A 23,104-nucleotide genomic window follows, 5' to 3' on the forward strand; every position below is an offset into this window, starting at 1 on the left:
TATACTGCAACAACTACCTCTCAAGTCATTGGTGAGTACTAAATAGGATCGGGGTGGTTAGGACTATTCCATAAATTTGGGAGGTGAAAAATTCTGGCCTCAAGGCAAAATATAAAGCAAGCAAGGGTACAGGTGATTCTTGCATCAGATAACACTACAATGGTGTAATTAAAAGGGACATTAAACACTTTGAGAATAATATACAATGATTAACTGATTAAATAAAAAAACTCTGCAATATACTTTAATTATTTATTTTGTCTCCTTTTCCTGTAATTCCATTCTGAAATTGTGAGCTTTTCAGTTCCTGTTATTAATGTAAATGCAGAACACTGTTATATTCCACACAGCCATTGGCTGCACACTGTAGTGACCTATTTATAACTGTCCCTAATTGGCCACAGCAGAAGAAGGTAACCTAAGATACAACATGGCAGCTCCCAGTCTTTTATAGACACTAAGGGGCCGATTTATCAAGTGTCGGGCGGACATGATCCGCTGTAGCGTATCATGCCCGCCCAACATCGATAAATGCCGTCAGCATAAATTTAAAACTTTACACTTATTTTGTCAATATTTAAACAGCTAATGAAACTTTAAAAAAAACACATCTACCTTTTATTCTCAGAATAAACTTTTCTTTGGATGCATTAGTCTATCTAGCACTTATTTGTGTTTAATGTCACTTTAAGAGCGCAATTGACTCTTGTAAATAAATACAATATGCATTGGACTAGGGATGGGCGAATGTTTCTAAAAATTTAAAATTAATTTTGATACATTCATTCGTTCGAATTTCGAATGTTTATAACATTCTATTTTTGAATTTTCGTTTTCGAATTTTTCAATAAAATTTGAAAATATTCGTTCGAATAATAGAATGTTTATCTATGTATTCATTCAATTTTGAAATGTAATATTCGAATTCAAATGTGACTTTGGAATCGAATGTAAGATTCAAATTTGAAAAAGAAAAAATAGTATTTCTATTCTAATACTATGTTTTATATATGTAATATTCGAAAACTGTAAATAACATTTGATAATAGAATTTTTAAGAATATTCGTTCTTATCAACAATTTCTACAATAACATTTGTTCTAACATTCAAATTCTAATATAAACACATTCGCCCATCCCTACATGGGACTTGAAAAGCTTGGGTTTGAGCCCAAATGTGTTGCTTTACTGTGAGATCCAAAAATGTCTCCGTATCCGACCCAAGCATAATTACAGGAGACCGTGAACTCTGACATGGAGCTGCAGAGCTTGAGAAGAGGATCTACGCTTGAGAAACAGCACAAACTTGTATTTTTTGGATGTCTTTGTGGTCATAGAGAATTTCTGAAGTGAGAATAATTTCAGATGTGAGTGAGAGTGTTCTGTTTTTGATGGTGACTGTAAATATGAACTAAAGAGAGTTTTCTCTTCTGTAAAAATCTCTCCTAGGATGTAAAAATTAGACTTGTGCAGTCGGAGGTTTCAGATTTACGCAAATTGAGGAAGTAGGCACAGCGCTCAGCTCTTTTTAGAGCCAGATTTATTCTTATGAATGTGAAACACACTGAGATGTGGATTTGTACAGATCTTAGTGTGTTGCACTTTTAGAAGAATAAATCCGCCCCTCGAAAAGAGCTGAATGCCGCGAGCAGCTGCCTTCTTCCACATTAAGAGGCATCAAAAACCTCTGAATGCACAAGTCAAAATTATCAAACACTCACTGGGATTGAAATACATCACATTAGCATTATATTGTAACATAGGGGTAGATTTATCAAAGGTTGAGCGGACATGATTCGCTGTAGCGAATCATGTCCGCTCAACCTTCCTAAATGCCAACAGCATACGCTGTCTGCATTTAACATTGCACAAGAATTTCTAGTAAAATGCTTGCGCAATGCCCCCCCCCCTGCTCACCGGTGGCCAATCAGCCGCTAGCAGGGAGTGTGAATCATCCCGATCATATCGTATCGGGATGATTTCAGTCCGCCACCTAACAAGGTGGCCGAGAAGTTAAGGAGCACATAACTTACGACCGCTGCTTCTTAAAGGGACACTGAACCCAAGTTTTTTCTTTTGTGATTCAGATAGAGCATGACGTTTTAAGCAACTTTCAAATTTACTCCTATTATCAAATTTTCTTCATTCTCTTGGTATCTTTATTTGAAATGTAAGAATGTAAGTTTAGATGCCGGCCCATTTTTGGTGACCAACCTGGGTTGTTCTTGCTGATTGGTGGATAAATTCATCCACCAATAGAAAAGTGCTGTCCAGAGGTCTGAACCAAAAAAAAAGCTTAGATGCCTTCTTTTTCAAATAAAGATAGCAAGAGAACGAAGACAAATTGATAATAGGAGTAAATTAGAAAGTTTCCTAAAATTGCATGCTCTGTCTGAATCACGAAAGAAAAAATTTAGGGTTCAGCATCCCGTAGAAAACAGCATCCGCTGTTTAATAAATCTACCCCATAGAGTTTAATCTTTCTATCCAGACCCTTGCTTAGCAAGATAAACAGCTCTAAAGCTAAAAGTCTTAGATAATCTTGCAAGACCAGAGAGCTGTAAGGGGTTAAATGCCCTATTATCCTGAGTGGCTGACTCTGCATAATAACTAAGGCCTAGATTTGGAGTTTGGCGGTAAAAGGGCTGTTAACGCTCCGCAGGCTTTTTTCTGGCCGCAACATAAATTTAACTCTGGTATCGAGAGTTCAAACAAATGCTGCGTTAGGCTCCAAAAAAGGAGCGTAGAGCATTTTTACCGCAAATGCAACTCTCTATACCAGAGTTGCTTACGGACGCGGCCAGCCTCAAAAACGTGCTCGTGCACGATTCTCCCATAGGAAACAATGGGGCTGTTTGAGCTGAAAAAAAACCTAACACCTGCAAAAAAGCAGCGTTCAGCTCCTAACGCAGCCCCATTGTTTCCTATGGGGAAACACTTCCTACGTCTGCACCTAACACTCTAACATGTACCCCGAGTCTAAACACCCCTAAACTTACACTTATTAACCCCTATTCTGCCGCCCCCGCTATCGCTGACCCCTGCATATTTTTTTTAACCCCTAATCTGCCGCTCCGTAAACCGCCGCAACCTAAGTTATCCCTATGTACCCCTAATCTGCTGCCCTAACATCGCCGACCCCTATATTATATTTATTAACCCCTAATCTGCCCCCCTCAACGTCGCCGACACCTGCCTACACTTATTAACCCCTAATCTGCCAACCGGACCTGAGCGCTACTATAATAAAGTTATTAACCCCTAACCCGCCTCACTAACCCTATCATAAATAGTATTAACCCCTAATCTGCCCTCCCTAACATCGCCGACACCTACCTTCAATTATTAACCCCTAATCTGCCGAGCGGACCTCACCGCTATTCTAATAAATGTATTAACCCCTAAAGCTAAGTCTAACCCTAACACTAACACCCCCCTAACTTAAATATAATTTACATCTAACGAAATAAATTAACTCTTATTAAATAAATGATTCCTATTTAAAGCTAAATACTTACCTGTAAAATAAACCCTAATATAGCTACAATATAAATTAAAATTATATTATAGCTATTTTAGGATTAATATTTATTTTACAGGCAACTTTGTAATTATTTTAACCAGGTACAATAGCTATTAAATAGTTAAGAACTATTTAATAGTTACCTAGTTAAAATAATAACAAATTTACCTGTAAAATAAATCCTAACCTAAGATATAATTAAACCTAACACTACCCTATCAATAAAATAATTAAATAAACTACCTACAATTACCTACAATTAACCTAACACTACACTATCAATACATTAATTAAACACAATTCCTACAAATAAATACAATTAAATAAACTAGCTAAAGTACAAAAAATAAAAAAGAACTAAGTTACAAAAAATAAAAAAATATTTACAAACATTAGAAAAATATTACAACAATTTTAAACTAATTACACCTACTCTAAGCCCCCTAATAAAATAACAAAGCCCCCCAAAATAAAAAATTCCCTACCCTATTCTAAATTAAAAAAGTTACAAGCTCTTTTACCTTACCAGCCCTGAACAGGGCCCTTTGCGGGGCATGCCCCAAGAATTTCAGATCTTTTGCCTGTAAAAGAATAAATACAATACCCCCCCCCCCAACATTACAACCCACCACCCACATACCCCTAATCTAACACAAACCCCCCTTAAATAAACCTAACACTAAGCCCCTGAAGATCTTCCTACCTTGTCTTCACCATCCAGGTTCACCGATCCGTCCTGAAGAGCTCCTCCGATGTCCTGATCCAAGCCCAAGCGGGGGGCTGAAGAGGTCCATGATCCGGTCAAAGTCTTCATCCAAGCGGGGCAGAAGAGGATCTTCCATCCGATTGAAGTCATCATCCAGGCGGCATCTTCTATGGTCTTCCATCCGGAGTGAAGCGGCAGGATCCTGAAGACCTCCAGCGCGGAACATCCATCCGGACCGACGACTGAACGACGAATGACTGTTCCTTTAAGGGACGTCATCCAAGATGGCGTCCCTCGAATTCCGATTGGCTGATAGGATTCTATCAGCCAATCGGAATTAAGGTAGGAATTTTCAGATTGGCTGATGGAATCAGCCAATCAGAATCTAGTTCAATCCGATTGGCTGATCCAATCAGCCAATCAGATTGAGCTCGCATTCTATTGGCTGATCGGAACAGCCAATAGAATGCGAGCTCAATCTGATTGGCTGATTGGATCAGCCAATCGGATTGAACTTGATTCTGATTGGCTGATTCCATCAGCCAATCTGAAAATTCCTACCTTAATTCCGATTGGCTGATAGAATCCTATCAGCCAATCGGAATTCGAGGGACGCCATCTTGGATGACGTCCCTTAAAGGAACAGTCATTCGTCGTTCAGTCGTCGGTCCGGATGGATGTTCCGCGCTGGAGGTCTTCAGGATCCTGCCGCTTCGCTCCGGATGGAAGACCATAGAAGATGCCGCCTGGATGATGACTTCAATCGGATGGAAGATCCTCTTCTGCCCCGCTTGGATGAAGACTTTGACCGGATCATGGACCTCTTCAGCCCCCCGCTTGGGCTTGGATCAGGACATCGGAGGAGCTCTTCAGGACGGATCGGTGAACCTGGATGGTGAAGACAAGGTAGGAAGATCTTCAGGGGCTTAGTGTTAGGTTTATTTAAGGGGGGTTTGTGTTAGATTAGGGGTATGTGGGTGGTGGGTTGTAATGTTGGGGGGGGGGTATTGTATTTATTCTTTTACAGGCAAAAGAGCTGAAATTCTTGGGGCATGCCCCGCAAAGGGCCCTGTTCAGGGCTGGTAAGGTAAAAGAGCTTGTAACTTTTTTAATTTAGAATAGGGTAGGGAATTTTTTATTTTGGGGGGCTTTGTTATTTTATTAGGGGGCTTAGAGTAGGTGTAATTAGTTTAAAATTGTTCTAATATTTTTCTTATGTTTGTAAATATTTTTTTATTTTTTGTAACTTAGTTCTTTTTTATTTTTTGTACTTTAGCTAGTTTATTTAATTGTATTTATTTGTAGGAATTGTGTTTAATTAATGTATTGATAGTGTAGTGTTAGGTTTAATTGTAGGTAATTGTAGGTAGTTTATTTAATTATTTTATTGATAGGGTAGTGTTAGGTTTAATTATATCTTAGGTTAGGATTTATTTTACAGGTAAATTTGTTATTATTTTAACTAGGTAACTATTAAATAGTTCTTAACTATTTAATAGCTATTGTACCTGGTTAAAATAATTACAAAGTTGCCTGTAAAATAAATATTAATCCTAAAATAGCTATAATATAATTATAATTTATATTGTAGCTATATTAGGATTTATTTTACAGGTAAGTATTTAGCTTTAAATAGGAATCATTTATTTAATAAGAGTTAATTTATTTCGTTAGATGTAAATTATATTTAAGTTAGGGGGGTGTTAGTGTTAGGGTTAGACTTAGCTTTAGGGGTTAATCCATTTATTATAGTAGCGGTTAGCTCCGGTCGTCAGATTAGGGGTTAATAATTGAAGTTAGGTGTCGGCGATGTTAGGGAGGGCAGATTAGGGGTTAATACTATTTATGATAGGGTTAGTGAGGCGGGTTAGGGGTTAATAACTTTATTATAGTAGCGCTCAGGTCCGGTCGGCAGATTAGGGGTTAATAAGTGTAGGCAGGTGTCGGCGACGTTGAGGGGGGCAGATTAGGGGTTAATAAATATAATATAGGGGTCGGTGGTGTTAGGGGCAGCAGATTAGGGGTACATAGGGATAACGTAGGTGGCGGCGCTTTGCGGTCGGAAGATTAGGGGTTAATTATTTTAAGTAGCTGGCGGCGACGTTGTGGGGGGCAGGTTAGGGGTTAATAAATGTAATATAGGGGTCGGCGGGGTTAGGGGCAGCAGATTAGGGGTACATAAGTATAATGTAGGTGGCGGTCGGCAGATTAGGGGTTAAAAATTTTAATCGAGTGGCGGCGATGTGGGGGGACCTCGGTTTAGGGGTACATAGGTAGTTTATGGGTGTTAGTGTACTTTAGAGTACAGTAGTTAAGAGCTTTATGAACCGGCGTTAGCCAGAAAGCTCTTAACTCCTGCTATTTTCAGGCGGCTGGAGTTTTGTCGTTAGAGCTCTAACGCTCACTTCAGAAACGACTCTAAATACCGGCGTTAGAAAGATCCCATTGAAAAGATAGGATACGCAAATGGCGTAGGGGGATCTGCGGTATGGAAAAGTCGCGGCTGAAAAGTGAGCGTTAGACCCTTTAATCACTGACTCCAAATACCAGCGGGCGGCCAAAACCAGCGTTAGGAGCCTCTAACGCTGGTTTTGACGGCTACCGCCAAACTCCAAATCTAGGCCTTAATAACTAACTAATTAATTACTAACTAACAATAACTTAACATAGAAATAAACACATAACACAAGAGGTGGATGAAAGACCCGTGGGTCGTATTTATTAACCAGCAAGGGAACTGCAATTAATAATAATCACACAGTTGGCGGCAATCAGGGCCTAAGTTTATAGAACCCCTATCAAGAAGTGGACAAGACCCAAAGCTGCAGACAAAAGGCGGAGCTCAGCGCAACACAAGATGATGACATAGGGAGTTCTCAGCCCACCGTACACCAGTCAGAGCACCCCCAAACTGTGAGCCTGGGGACGTCATCCCTGCCACAATGACCATCACTCAAACAAACCTCCTTTACAGTCTGCAGTTATGGTCCTGACCACCCGCTCAGGCTACGGTGCAAAAGAAGAACCCAAAACCAGCAAGTCCAGGGTCAACAAGGTCACTCAGCATGTTGAAAACATGGGAGCTCAATTTACCTTCCTTTGACTTAAAGAAGTAGTTTGAGTAATCGTCTTTCTGCCTTGACCTCAAAATGGGAACCCAGATAAATGATTGCCGCCTTACAAACTATAACAATAGTAAGGGGAAGGGGAATACTTCCAAGGAACCCACAGCAGCAAAGAGGAAGTGGATTCCCTGTGCATTGCATATATAGGGTAAGTAAAACTCCTCCCCACCCCTATTGCGACAATGTAACAGAACAGGCAGACTTGGCACTCACTCCTTAACCCTTAGGTATGTTATGGGCTATGAATTTGCCCTGCACTATCTTTAGAGTAGATAATCGGGCTCCTGGTGACGTTACAGGATATCTTTTTTAAAAATTCCAAAGACTTTAATTTTAAAACACCTATTTGGGACTTATATAATTCTTACATGTAGTCCGATATTTATTTATGCGTTCAGGGGTTTATCCAGGTTTTTAAAAGTACGTTGTGGTGCATGTATTACTTTATAAGATTGTTACTAAATAATATACATTTAATACTTTTTAAATAACATTAGATATACCCCCAGTAAAAAGCATTTGACAGAAAGAATGAGGGTGTTTCTTTGAAAACATATTTGTGGCACATACAATTGTATACATTTTAGGATTAGTTCTGGTAAAGGAGCTGATCTTCTGACTGCTAACTATTACTATTATTTATTTTTGTGCTGTAGTGATAAATACAGGTGCACAGAAACCAACAGCAACTTCACTGCATAGGGCTAGAAATTCTATAATAGCAATACTCAGAGAATTGTAAAATGTCAGAATCAATAAAGTTTTGTCAGAAAAAGGTTATATGAAAGGTCAAAATATTGAATCTAAATAAGAGAAAACAACCTGCTCAATACTGTACAGGAAGAACACAAGAAAAGCCAGAACAATTGTACACTCACTATTCATTTACAATACTTGTTTATTGGATACTTTAAAGGGCAATTTTCTGCTCTTTTAAATAGTCACATTTGTGGTATGAGGTATATTGCAAACTAGCTAGTCCAAAACTGAACTAATGAAAGCAATTTATATGCTCAGCTACAGTTAATGTACTGAACATCAGCCTTATTTTATACTGCAAGACAGCCATCTTGCATTCGCTCTCATGGTTTATAACACAGTCATCCAATCAGAAGTTATTTCTTTGAATTCCTAAATGCCGTAGAGCACTACAGAAGACTTGTGATTGGATGAATGTGAGAAGGGGGAGGCAGTCCTGCTTTGTGTCATAAATGTCTAACTCTAGCACAGTAAAAATCTCAATGCTAATGACAGGAGGTCAAGAAATATGCAACTTAAAAGGAACATACAAGTAAATTGATTTGATTTGTAGACAAATTGGCTTTTTTCAGTGTATGTTTAACCCCTGTAACTGGCACAGTGATTGATGGATATGCGTAAGTCACTCCCATTCTGTCTTTCCCAAGACTAAATAGAATTGTGCCTTTCTATATCATGCAACAGTAAAAAAAATATATTTTAAAATGAATATTGTCTCTGTCCACTTTGAAATAGCTGCCAAGCTCCGCCCACTGATGACATCACAATCTGGGCTGCATCTATGCTCCCTGCTTAATAGCATTGACAGTCTGTTGAAACCAACTAGTGAGTCTTTTGGAACTAGTGAAGCCTTTAATGCAGCCCAGATCGTGATGACATCAGTGGGCAGAGCTTGGCAGCAATTTCAAAGTGGCTTGAAACAATATTCATTTTAAAATGACTTTTTTTTACTCTTACTGCTGCATGCTATAGAAAGGGGTACAGGGGGGCTATTTGCAGCTTAAGCTAAGCTAAGATTTTAAGATGACTAAGGTGTATACTGTCCCTTTAACTATGTGTTTAACCCTTTTGTAAGCCTTAAACATATAATAAAAAAGCACATTAATTTACAAATCAAATACTAACGAAAAAGAACATTTTATTTCTCCTTTCCCCTTAATCTTTTTTAAACTGTTTTCAGTGGTTTTCATGCACTTCCCGTGAACCACATCCTACTTCCTTTATTCACAAGTGATAATTGGCCACAGTGAGTCACATTGTAGTGCATCAAACTGTTGCATAAATATAATATATCCAATCAATTCTAAAGCTTCACCTATAGTTCTTGTCCAGCCCCTATCTATCAACACTCAAAACATAGTCCCTGAACTAGGACATTAAAATATGGTAAAAAAAAAGAGAGATTTGAACAACTTTATAATTACATTCATTTTATGCTGACAAGAAGGCAATTTTATAATACAGAAATATGAGTAACATTGATTCAAGTGTTTAGATTAACCATGGGGAGCCCTTGACAAACTTGAAGTCTATCTTCTGCAGTAGAATGTTACATAAACGCTCCCTAAAGACCTTCTTGTTCAGGAAGCCTATCAACAAATCAATAACTAATGAATTCCACTTGCCTATAATAGTTGCCCTCATCCAACTCCACACTAACATCATTCCCACCTTTGCAGTCCGCACCTCCTGTTTCTCACCCTCCTACCCATTTAGATTGTAAGGGCTCCCAATTCCCCCTGTATTTGTTTGTTAAGTTTTGTCTGGTGTCTCATATTGTACTGTCCTTTTATCTTTGTATATATATATATATTTTTATATATATAGGTATAGATAAATACAGATATATATAGGAATATCTATTTAGAAATACTTGGAACATATTCCAAATATGTCAAATATTTACAGTAAATACACAAACACTTTATTAAATATGAATATTGCATAAATATGATTTTACATGTTTTCATCTACTTAACAATTAACATTGAAGGGCTCTAATACACTTTTATATATGTGTATACATATAATTTGTGTTTATATGTGTATATATGTCTTTAAATACATACACATTTAAATACATATGTATAGGCACACACACACATATATACATACACACATATATACATACACACATATATAATATATATATATTTACATTTACACATATATATACATATATATATATATATATATATATATATATATATATATATTGTGACAGAACCCAAGGCATAGTAATGGAAGGTGTCTATATTCCCTCAAAAGTGCTGCAGTGCGGGGTATGGTCTGAGAACCCCAGGGAGAATTGTTATGTTTGTTTACCACATAGAGAAAATATGGGATTTATTTCTGGGTCCCTGGGGTGGAGCATTTGGAGAGTAGGGCGGGCAAGTGCTCCACCCCACAGTTTGCAGGTAGCAGATCATGTCAAAAAGTCCAGTCCAGGAATTCTGTCTGACTAGCTACTCACCTGCATGTGGTTGACAGCAGATGCTATAAAATCCCCAGTCAGGGGTTGAGAGGTAGATTTTGCCAGCAGTAAAGGGAAACTGCAAACACTCTCCTGAGAGACTGAGAGGAATTATCTCTAAAGGACAAACAAAGTTTGAAAGACCTGATAATAAGCAGACTATATTTTATAAAACCTTGTGTGGTGTTTCCAGCTTTGAGGACTGTGTGTTTCCAAGATCCCAGGTCACAATGTATATATATATATATATATATATATATATATATATATATATATATATATACACTCACACATATATATATATATATATATACACACAGGTGGCCCTCGTTTTACAACGGTTCAATTTACACCGTTTCAGAATAACAACCTTTTTTCCAGTCATGTGACTGCTATTGAAAAGCATTGAGAAGCAGTGCATTTATTCAAATAGCCAGTAGGTGGAGCTGTCCGCTTGTGTTGCAGCAAAGCCAAGCAAGCTGAAATTAATCAGTTTAACCAGACCTGAGCTATCGAGCAGATTTCAAAGGAATAAGATCTTCCTGTCTATAAATTAGTCCAGATTGGAATGCATAGAAAGAACTATTTGCAGAAAAATGCAAGTGAAGTCTGTGTTGTGTGATTATTTTAATAGGTTTATAATGCTGTTTAGCATTTAAAGTCTTCATTTCAAAGCTTTAAAAATAATGTATTAGGTGTTACTTATGACAATTTTGAGAGGGGCCTGGAACCGATCTCCCTCACTTCCCATTGACTTACATTATAAACTGGGTTTCAATTTACAACGTTTTCGATTTACAACCATTTCTTCTGGAACCTAACCCCGGGGTAAACTGAGGGCTACATATATATATATATATATATATATATATATATATACACACATACATACATACATACACTGTAAGCAGACTATATTTTATAAAACCTTGTGTGGTGTTTCCAGTTTTGAGGAGTGTGTGTTTCCAAGATCCCAGGTCACAATGTGTATACATATATACTCACACATATACACTGTATATATATATATATATATATATATATATATATATATATATATATATATATATATATATATATATATATATATATATATATATATATATATATATACACATACAGTATATATAAACACATACATCTTTAGACATATGTATTTCTATGTTAAAGCCCTTTGCAGCCTTTTTTTTTATCTAACACCTGTAATCTCTCATTTTTGAGCCCTTATAACTTTTTTTTGCAATATTTTTTATTAGATGGCGTTATTATGAGTGTAACTGTACTTTTACATGTAAGTTTGATGTGTTTTATGCAACTTTTTATTTGAGCGTAACAGTTAACCAGAGATCGAAAGTCACGGTAATCTTTCTAGCATAAATCATTTTGCATTTACTTTCAACTTGGAATAAAAGCGCAAATGTAACTTGCGCACAAACCGACGCAAAAACCCGATATCGCCTGTGCGTAATCGATAGCGCACCACTCGTAATCTGGCCCATAATGATTTCAAGATTTTATTTGTTTTAAAAAAGTTCCGAGCATTAACTTTTTCTTCTCTGTCTCCCTATACGAAATGTATTTTAATTCTATGCTTTGCTAAATCAGCAAGGCGTCCTAATCCAGTCCACAATGGGAGAACAGGATTTCAAACGCCATAAAGTGACTAAGCCGTAAGCAGAGAAATTCTGAAATTCTTCCCATTTTATTGCCCACTAATCTGATACATTTACTTTAAATAATTTCTAAAATGGTTAAATCTAGCATTTTATAGTTCAAAATGTGCTAATGATATTGAAATGCTCGTTTCCTAGGTTTCTCGTCCAGTTCTCTTCTGCACAGAAAGGCCCCAAACATGTTTAACATGCAGCAAACAGAAGCCACAGGGATCAGTTGGCCCTGAAAATGTTTTTTTTTTTAGTGTAAAGTGTTGCAGGGCCACAGGGGTCTGCAGTGAGAAGTGTGTCACATGGGGGCTGCAGGGCAAGGGTGGATGATCTGAGGAATGATGTAGCATATGGTTAACTGATTGGATGCAGGGCCAGAGGTTCTGATGTGGCATGTAACTGCCAGAGGGGCTGCAGGACCAGGGATGTAACACATGGCTGCAGAGGAGCTGAAGCGCCAGGGGCTTAAACTAAGGTCTTACGTTTGTAAGTGGATGGCAGAGGGGTTGCATGGTCAGAGGATCGGATGTGGCATGTAACTGCCAAAGAGGTTTCAGGGCCAGGGGGCTTTACAAAACATGTTGTCAGTTATTTGTAAAGGGCCAACAGAGTCCGCAGGGCTAAAAACATGGGTCTAATATGCAAGTTAACAACTATGGAAGACAAAGGGGATTTGAGGGTGGCTGGAAGAGGGGCTGCAGGGCCAGGGGCTTAAACTGAGCTCATGTGCTTATATGTGGCTGGCAGAGGGGCTGCAGGGCCAGGGGTCTGATGTGACATTTGATGTGACATGTAGCTGAGAGGAAAGCTGCAGGGCCAGGGGTCTGATCTGACATTTGATGTGACATGTAGCTGAGAGGAAAGCTGCAGGGCCAGGGGTCTGATCTGCAGTTTATGTGACATGTAGCCGAGAGGAAAGCTGCAGGGCCAGGGGTCTGATCTGACATTTGATGTGACATGTAGCCGAGAGGAAAGCTGCAGGGCCAGGGGTCTGATCTGACATTTGATGTGACATGTAGCGGAGATGAAAGCTGCAGGGCCAGGGGTCTGATCTGACATTTGATGTGACATGTAGCTGAGAGGAAAGCTGCAGGGCCAGGGGTCTGATCTGCAGTTTGATGTGACATGTAGCCGAGAGGAAAGCTGCAGGGCCAGGGGTCTGATCTGACATTTAATGTGACATGTAGCCGAGAGGAAAGCTGCAGGGCCAGGGGTCTGATCTGACATTTGATGTGACATGTAGCTGAGAGGAAAGCTGCAGGGCCAGGGGTCTGATCTGACATTTGATGTGACATGTAGCTGAGAGGAAAGCTGCAGGGCCAGGGGTCTGATCTGCAGTTTGATGTGACATGTAGCTGAGAGGAAAGCTGCAGGGCCAGGGGTCTGATCTGTAGTTTGCTAGGGCACGTGGCAGTGTCTTACAGAGGTGCTAATGGAATATAGGGTCTCATGATGAGGCATGTGTTAAAGAATCTGCTGGTCCAGGAGTCTGATCTAAGACCTAATAATGGCTACCGAATTACCCAGGTTACCCACTGGGCATCCAGCATTTTTAACAGAGGACAGCTGGCAACACTATGCACACGCCAGTATCTGGTAACTATGGTATTTTCATGTAGGTGGCAAAGGAAAGGGAGTGGAAAAACATTTTTTTGTGGTGTGGCATTTTAGATTTTGAGGTAAAAATATGACACTTTTTCCTTCTACTTGAAATGCTCAGGACTGCATAGTAAGTATCCGGGGCACCCCTGCAGCCCCCGAAACCTTAAACTCTCATCTTCGGTCTTCAGTATAAAGCTTGATCATTTCTGTTTAATCTATTTTATCATATTCCTCCACCTTTGTCTTTAACATCTTTCCTGAGAAAGAGCATAAATTAAATCTACGTAACTTGTTACATCCTCATAACACATTTGAAAACACAGGAAATTATAAGCAGCAGATTGCATGATGTCGTAGGCCTAAGGTAAACATAATGCTTTGTGGCAGTCTAGGGAGCAAAGAGCAGAGAAATGTAGCAATATAAATTATAAATAGAACAGTCTACGCAACCTGCCTTAGAGAAAGATACGGAGTGCAGACAGTAAAAAATAGTGTTATTACACGATTGGGAGGGGGAAAAAAAAGTAATCGTCTCTTTGGAACATCAGGTCTAGCAAATGAACAATGTTTTATGATTTCGTGCATAGGCTTCAGGCTCGGATAATATGTTGACGGTATCCACATGGCCTAAATTCCCTACTTTATTCTATATTACAACACTTGTAGATGTCTCCCGACAGTTTATAAACACCTGGGAGCAGGACCCCTCAAGATTTATTTCCTCCAGAGGCAGAACTATTGCCAGTGCAAGTGGTTCCACTGCACCGGGAACCAAGGGCTGGGAGGGGGGCCCATATCAATAATCAGTGTGTTAATCGTGCCGAGTAAGCCCATGGGGCCGAATTATCAAGCTCCGTATGGATGCCCCTGTTTCCGCTCAAGCATTCAGGTTCACCGGAAACAGCAGTTATGAAGCAGCGGTCTAAAGACCGCTGCTCCATAACTGGTCCGCTGCCTCTGAGGCTGCGGTCTGCAATCCGCCCGATCCTATACGATCGGGTTGATTGACACCTCCTGCTAGCGGCCGATTGGCCGCGAATCTGCAGGGTGCGGAAATACATAAGCTGTCGGCATTCAGCAAAGTCTGTCGGACATGATACGCTACAGCGTATCATGTCGGACAGACATTGATAAATTGGTCCCCATGTCATTATTGTTTTGCATTTACATAATACAAGTGTCCTACATGGATCCGGAGCGTATACTATATTGGTAGGAGTAGCAGAGGTCCGTATAGGACGATCACTCCTGGTACAGAGTACCTCTAATAATAATTGAAGTTTACCTTGCTGAATGCAGCGAGTATGCAGGGCGTGTGATGTGTAATGTGTTAGATGGCGGTTACCGCTATATCAGATTTAGGCTCTTCTTGGCGACTTCAACCTCCCTGTTCACAATCCTGCTGCCTCCTCTGAAAAACAACTTCTGCAACTCACTTCCTCTTTCGGGCCTGTCTCAATGGACTGACTCTCTCACTCACAAAGATGGTCACTCCCTTGATCTGATTTTCACCTATTGATGCACTCAAACTTCACAAACTCCCCTTTTCCTCTTTTTGACCATAATCTCCTCACTTGTAACATTGCATCCCCCCCCCTTACAACTCTCCCTCCTTCTACCCCTCACACCAAACTTCACAGAAGCATCAAGTCACTAGATCAGCAACAGCTCGCTAGCTCTCTCGAACCTCTCCTCTCTTCCATCCCCTCCTTTTCCTGCACTGATGAATCTATCTGCCACTATAACTCCACCCTTACATCGGTCCTTTACAATCTGGCCACACCTACCATAGCCCGGAAATTATACACTCATCCTCAGCCCTGGCATACTCCTCTGACATGGTACCTACGCAGATGTTCCCGTACTGCTGAGCGACACTGAAGAAAATCTCGGAGTTCAGTTGACTCTCTTCACTACAAGTTCATCTTGAACTCTTACTATTCTGCCCTTAATTTATATAAGCAACATTACTTCTCCAATCTTATCTCTACTCTTTCTTCAAAACCAAAACGTCTGTTCTCCACGTTCAATACTCTTCTCCGCCCACCCCCACCTCCTACTACAACTTCTCTAAAGAAGCTAAAGATTTTGCCAGCTACTTCAAAAACAAAATCGACTTAATCAGAAATGAAATCAGCTCTCAACATGTTACCGGTCTCCCACCCCCTCAAAAGCTCACAATCATCCAAACCCACAAAGCCATAAATTTTGCTCTTTTGCCCCTGTTACAGAGGAAGACATTTCTGCCCTTATATTATCCTCTCACCTCACTACCTGTCCCTCGACCCCATCCCCTCACATCTTCTCCCCTCCCTCACCCCTATACTCGCACACATCTTCAACCTCTCCCTCAGCACTGGTATATATCCCTCATCTCTTAAATACGCACTTGTCACACCTATCCTCAAAAAACCTTCTCTTGATCCAACCTCCCCATCCCACTACCACCCTTTTTCCCTACTCCCTCTTGCCTTGAAGCTTCTTGAAAAGCTAGTATATGCACGTCTATCCAATTTCTTTACACTAAACTACCTCATTGACCCACTGCAATCTGGATTTCACCCCTATCACTCCACAGAGACAGCAATTTTTAAGGTTACCAACGACCTACTTACAGCAAAATCCAAAGGCCACTTCTCTCTGCTTATCCTCCTTGATCTGTCTGCAGCCTTTGATACTGTTGACCACCCTCTTTTGCTCCAAACCCTCCAATCCTTCAGCATCTGTGACACAGCTCTCTTGTGGTTCTCTTCCTATCTGTCTAACCGTACCTTTAGTGTAGCCTTCTCTGGGGCATCCTCTACCCCATTACCACTGTCTGTTGGGGTACCGCAAGGCTTTGTCCTCGGTCCCCTTCTCTTCTCAATCTACACGTCATCATTAGGTTCCTTTATAAAGTCCCACAGGTTTCAATATTATTTGTATGCCAATGACACCCAAATCTACTTTTCTGCACCAGACCTATCTCCTTCCTTGCTAACCTGTGTCACTAACTGTCTTTCTCATATCTCATCTTGGATGTCCTCTCACTACCTTTAGCTAAATCTCTCCAAAACTGAGCTCCTTATTTTCCACTCTTCTTAAAAAAATCTCCACCCCCCACTTCTCTATAACTTTAAATAACTCCATCATTACCCCTACTCCACATGCCTGATGTCTCAGGGTCACACGACTCAGATCTTTCTTTCACTCCTCACATTCAATCCTTGGCTAAAGCCTGCCGCTTCCACCTTAAAAACATCTCTAAGATTAGACATTTTCTTGCACAAGACAACTAAGATTTTAATCCACTCTCTTATCCTTTCCCGCCTTGACTACTGCAACTCCATCCTCTCTGGTATTATAGGTGCCGCCTAGCTCCTTTACAATCCATAATGAATGCCTCTGCCAGGCTCATCTTCCTTACACGTCACTCTTCATCTGCTGCACCTCTCTGCCAATCCTTCACTCTTGCCACCAGGCTTAAACACAAAATACTCACTCTGACATACAAAGCCCTCAACTGCACTGCTTCCCCCTACATCTCAGACCTTGTCTCCAGATACTCTCCCTCCCGACCCCTTCGCTCTGCCCACGATCTCCTACTCTTCTCCTCTCTTGTTACCTCTTTACATTCCCATTTACAGGACTTCTCCAGACTGGCTCCCATCTTGTGGAACTCTCTGCCTCGCACCACAAGACGCTCCCCTAGTTTTGAAAGCTTCAAGCGCTCCCTAAAAACTCTACTATTCAGGGATGCATACAACCTAAACTAACCTTTCCTAATACCAGTTCCTCTCCTCCATTGCTATCCCCTTGAACCCCCTTAGCATGAAAGCCTATGAACCCAGCTGTTTCTAGATCTCCCTCATAAGAGCCGACTACAACAGTGCAACTCTCGGCAGGGCCCTCTACCTATTTGATCCCTATAAATATTATCCTGTATACCGCCTATGTTTATAGCGCTGCAGAATCTGTTGGCGCTCTACAAATACCTAATAATAATAATAAATAATAATATCACTGTTACACAGTGTATTCACCTGCCTGTGTAAATGATCAGTCAATACTCCCAGCTGCCTTCCCCTCATAGTCTAATGGTAGTGGAGGGCCCTCTAGTGGGCCTGTAACAAAATTAAGGGTTTACCAACTTGAAGTCTGGAGTAATGCTAAATGTGTCGTTACAATGTTGCAAAGGGGAAGGAGGTGTCTGTTTTCTTACCTTTATAGGGTCCTGCAACAGTGAGATCAGCCTCTTTCGGTTTCCAGACTTCAAGGAGAAGGTTTCCCCGCCCACCCGTCCCTGGAAGAAGAAATTGGCGGCTACGATGCGGCTGTTAGGGTGAGTTTGGCTCGGCAGGGGTGGGTTTAATTGAGCTAGCCTTCAGTAAGACCGAGCCTTTAATGTAGCTAGCCACCCCTGAAGTTGAGTTGTACGATTCGGCTGGCAGGGGGTGCCTTACTGGGCTGGTTGGATATGCCTCAGCAGGCGGGTGGTCAATGCCCTGGGGAGCGGGCACAAGGAGAGAAGAGTGACGGTCCCGGGGAAAAGGGAGGGGTTATGCCTGCCAGGCGCCGGCCTGGGGGTCCTCTCCCTCGCAATTGGACCGAAGACCTCTGAACATCACAGCTCTCTCTGAGTGCCATGGGGCGTGACAGCCGGGGTGTCACGCTGCAGGTATCGAAAGGGGCCTTGACCATCTGCTAATAGGGGCTAGGTTAGGGTGAGATGCCGCCAACGTTGAGGATTACGAACTTGTTGCCAAGTTTCGTTGATAGGTTGATCAAGTGCCTAAGGGTAATTGGAATGACTCTTAGGCACAAGTTAAAGCGTTTATTTAATAAACGTGAACCGTGACCGGTTCTTTCTCCCAAACAAATGGTGTTGTGTCATATTTACTAGATAAGGGTATTAGTCAGTAAGAAGGACGGAATAGATGGTTTAAACCTTATACACACTGTGCATTCCCTGAATGGGACACTTACAAACAGAGCATGGAGGAAGGGTGTGACCTCATACAAAACTTGTCACCACTCTATTGTGGGATACAAATCCCACCTTGTGCTACTACTTGGGTAAATGTCACTTCCAGTTTCTAGTATATCCAGTACGAGAGCACTCATTCTAAGCAGCCCCAAGATGCATTAAGCTTAAAGGGACATGAAACTAAATTTTTTTTCTTTCATGATTTAGAAAGAGCATGCAATTTTAAACATCTTTCTAATTTACTTCTATTATCTAATTTGTTTCAGTCTCTTGATATTCTTTGCTGAAAAGCATATCTAGATAGGTTCAGTAGCTGCTGATTGGTTGCTGTGCATAAATGCCTTGTGTGATTGGCTCACCCATGTACATTGCTATTTCTTTAACAAAGGATATCTAAAAAATTAAACAAATTAGATAATAGAAGTAAATTGGAATGTTGTTTAAGATTGTATTCTCTACCTGAGGAATTAAAACCACAGTTAAAGTGAAGGTCAATTTTTATGAATTAGTGCCTGGTTTTAAATAATCCTATTAAAAACAAGGGCAATTGACATTTCACTAATTTTCTTCAAAAAATTACCTTTTCATTCTGGCAGCCACTCCAGCGATTCCCACGGCCGTCGGATGCCTCTGCAGACGTCAGAATTGACGAATCCGGCTTCCTCCAATCACGGCTTCCCTCCCGGGGGAATCTTGGCCTGATGCAACGCCGTGATTGGAGGAAGCCGGATTCGTCATTTTAGACCCGCGAAGACGGCTTGCGGCGGCCGTGGGAATCACTGGAGCAGCTGCCAGGATTAAAAGGTAAGTTTTTGAAGAAAACAGTGAAATGTCAATTTTGATGAATTAAAGTGCCCTTGTTTTTAATAGGATTATTAAAAACCAGGCACTAATTCATCAAAATTGACCTTCACTTTAAAGGGACAGTCTACACAAAAATTGCTATTGTTTAAAAGATAGATAACGCCTTTACTACCCATCCCCCCAGCTTTGCACAACCAAAATTGTTCGATTAATATACTTAACATTTAAACCTCTACATTTCTGCCTGTTTCTAATCCACTTAAGACAGCCTCTTAATCACATGCTTTTGTATTTGCTTTTCACAAAAGGAGACTGCTTGTTCATGTGGGCCATATAGATAGCAATGTGTTCACGCCCAGGGAGTTATTTAAGAGTTAGCACAACACAGTACTAAATGCAAGTCAATAGATAATAAATAAATAGTCATGTGATCAGGGGGCTGTCAGAAGAGGCTTAGATACAAGGTAATCACAGAGGTAAAAAGTATATTAATATAACTGTTGGTTATGCATAACTAGGCAATGGGTAATAAAGGGAATATCTATCTTTTAAAACAATAACAATTCTATTGTAGACTGTCCCTTTAAAGTCAGCTACAGAACAGCAATAAATTAGTGGGAGCTAGCTGTGCACATCTGGTGAGCCAATGACATGTGGCATGTGTACAGCCACCAATCACCCCTCTAGCTCTCAGTAATGCCTTGCTGTGCCTGAGCCTACCTAGGTATGCTTTTGAACAAAATATATAAAGAGAATGAACTCAATTTGATAATAGAAGTGAAATGAAATGTCTCTTAAAAACTGCATGTTCTGACTCATGAAAGTTTATGACTGTGTGACCCTTTAATGTCTCAGTACAAATGCTACTGAACCATATGAGATTAAAGGGACATTTATCCATTTATTTCGGGACTTATAGAGCGCCAACTAATCACCTGTGAGGGTCTCAAGGCCCTAAGGGAAAGCAGATAGGAGGAGGGGGAGGGGAGGAGGGGATGGGCGTTCAGTCGAAGAGCCAGGTTTTAAGGTCCTTTCTGAACTTTGTAAGGGAGTTGGATTGTCTGAGGTGCAGCGGGAGGGTGTTCCATGTCTTTGCTGCCATGTGGGAGAAGGACCTTCCACCCACTGTGGATTTGCTGATGCGGAGGATGACTGCGAGTGCTTGGTCGGCAAAACGGAGTTGTCTGGCGGGGGTGTAGAAATTTACACGGTGGTTGATTTATTCGGGTCCGATGTTGTGTAGGGCCTTGAACGCGTGGGTAAGGAGCTTGAAGGTGATTCTCTTGTTGATGGGGAGCCAGTGAAGGTTCCTTAGGTGTTCGGTGATGTGGCATTTGCGAGGGATGTCGAGGATGAGTCTGGCTGAGGCGTTCTGGATATGTTGGAGTCTCTTTTGGAGTTTGATGGTGGAGCCAGCGTACAGTGCCTTGCCGTAGTCCAACCAGCTGCTGACGAGGACGTGGGTGACTGTTTTCTTGGTTTCGGTAGGGATCCACTTGAAGATTTTTCGTAGCAGGTGGAGAATGTGGAAGCATTTTGAGGTGATGCAATTGATTTGTCTGTCCATGGAGAGTGAGGAGTCCAGGATGAAGCCTAGATATCGTGCGTGGTCGGTTGGGGTTGGAGGGTGACCAAGTGCTGTGGGCCACCAGGAGTCGTCCCATGCGGATTTATAGGGTCCGAGGAGGAGGACTTTGGTTTTGTCTGCATTTAGTTTGAGCCGGTTGTCATTCATCCAGGCGGCGACATGAAATCCAAATTTTTAATTTCATGATTCAGATAGAGCATACAATTTTAACAAAGTTTCCAATTTACTTTTATTATCAAATCTACATTGTTCTCAAGTTATTCATTGTTCAAGAGATATCTAGATAGGCAGTGTGCACATGTCTGGAGAACTACATGACAGGAAATAATGCTGCCATCTAGTGGTCTTGTTTATGTATAACATTGTTGCAAAACTGCTGCCATATAGTTCTGCAGACACATGCACACTCCTAAGATTACAACCCAGCTTTTCAACAAAGGATAACACGAAAACAAAGACACATTTATAATAGAAGTAAAATTGGAAAGTTGTTTGAAATTGTATGCTCTATTTGAATCATACAAGGCATTTTTTTGTTTTATGTCCCTTTAAATAATCTTGTTAATCAGGTAGATAGTGTTATACATTACTTCAACAATGTTTTAAACATTCTTTGATATATTTACATTAATTTTATCATCCATTATATGCAAAGGAGACCAGGAGTAAGATTTATTTAAAATGACTCAGTGGTGTATTTATTTTTTGTACCGCCAAATGGCATCCGAAAATCTGCTGCTTCCAAACCTCATAACACCCAACAATACTAACTCATATTGATTCTTATATTTCCCACAACGGGAGGCCACAGATGTATGGAGGGCTCATGCACCTCATTAAGCAACCATATGCAATTGATTTGTAACAAATTAATAAATACAATATTTGTAGATAATTGAAGGCATTATTCAACAAAAAACTGCACCCTATAAATAATGCTGCCCTAAGTACAGGTCTAGTTGACCCTTATACAACATTATATATACTGACTGCACATAGGAATATTAACAAATTCACTGTTAAGAAGCAACCATTAGCAGTGATATGCTATCTAATAATTGTAACCTTGTAAATACATAAGTGCATTTTAGTACAACCCCTTTATTGCTCACCTACTCTTCACATGCACAAAGCAGACTAAATAGGCTCAAATTAAATTTTCCCACCTCAGGATCCTATCAGGAATTCACAGTGATTGTGGTTATTATGGTTCTTTAGTATGTAACTTTGCTGTGTTCAGCAGAATTAATCTCAGCCACTAGGTATTTGAAAAGTACTGAATTTTAGCTTCTTGAGCTGCAGTAACATCCAGTAGTGTGATAAAGGCATTTTAAGTGCTGGCGACATGTCCTTTAAAGATCAGCACCCCTAAGGAATTGCCAACTCTGCCTTAGGGAAAATCTGGCCCTGCCTATTTTAATGCCACTTTAAAAAAGGTCTATCAGCTTTCACACTTTCATAACTGATCATGACTTGGTGGGTAATTTTCCAATCCAGCAATTACAACGTTGACAAGGTTGAATCAATATGGGAGATCATTAACAATCCTCAAAGGTGGGATACTGGTTTGTGCTTCCAAGTATTTAAGCTATATTCTATGACCATATTGTTCTACAGATTATTTGAAGGATTCTAGTTCACAAGGAATCTTAAAATCACAGTGTTTTTTTATGTACATTCTGCGATTAGTACTCACGTAGAATTGGTGTACTGCAGAAATCCATACTCATCTCTTTGACCATCAGGGCATAAGGACTGCATAACCGGTAATATCCCTGCTGTCGTCAGAGGGGCTGCTGTGTAGAAAGCTGTTGAACAGAAAACAAAGAAAAAATAGAGGGGTGACAGAGGGTATTTCAGAGTGTGTCAGAAAGGAAATAGAAAAAGGGTGTGA

The 23,104-nt window shown here is 40.4% G+C and overlaps 1 protein-coding gene across 1 annotated transcript in view; it reads right to left on the minus strand.

The window, feature by feature from the left end:
• ABCA2 (ATP binding cassette subfamily A member 2) overlaps nt 1-23,104 on the minus strand; it is a 312,411-nt gene that overhangs the window by 142,747 nt on the left and 146,560 nt on the right. The window contains 1 exon segment of the mRNA XM_053695443.1: nt 22,907-23,018. Coding sequence (XP_053551418.1) covers nt 22,907-23,018 — 112 coding nt within the window.

The sequence above is a fragment of the Bombina bombina genome, chromosome 12 (genome assembly GCF_027579735.1).
Source record: "Bombina bombina isolate aBomBom1 chromosome 12, aBomBom1.pri, whole genome shotgun sequence".
NCBI classification, from domain to species: Eukaryota; Metazoa; Chordata; class Amphibia; order Anura; family Bombinatoridae; genus Bombina; species Bombina bombina.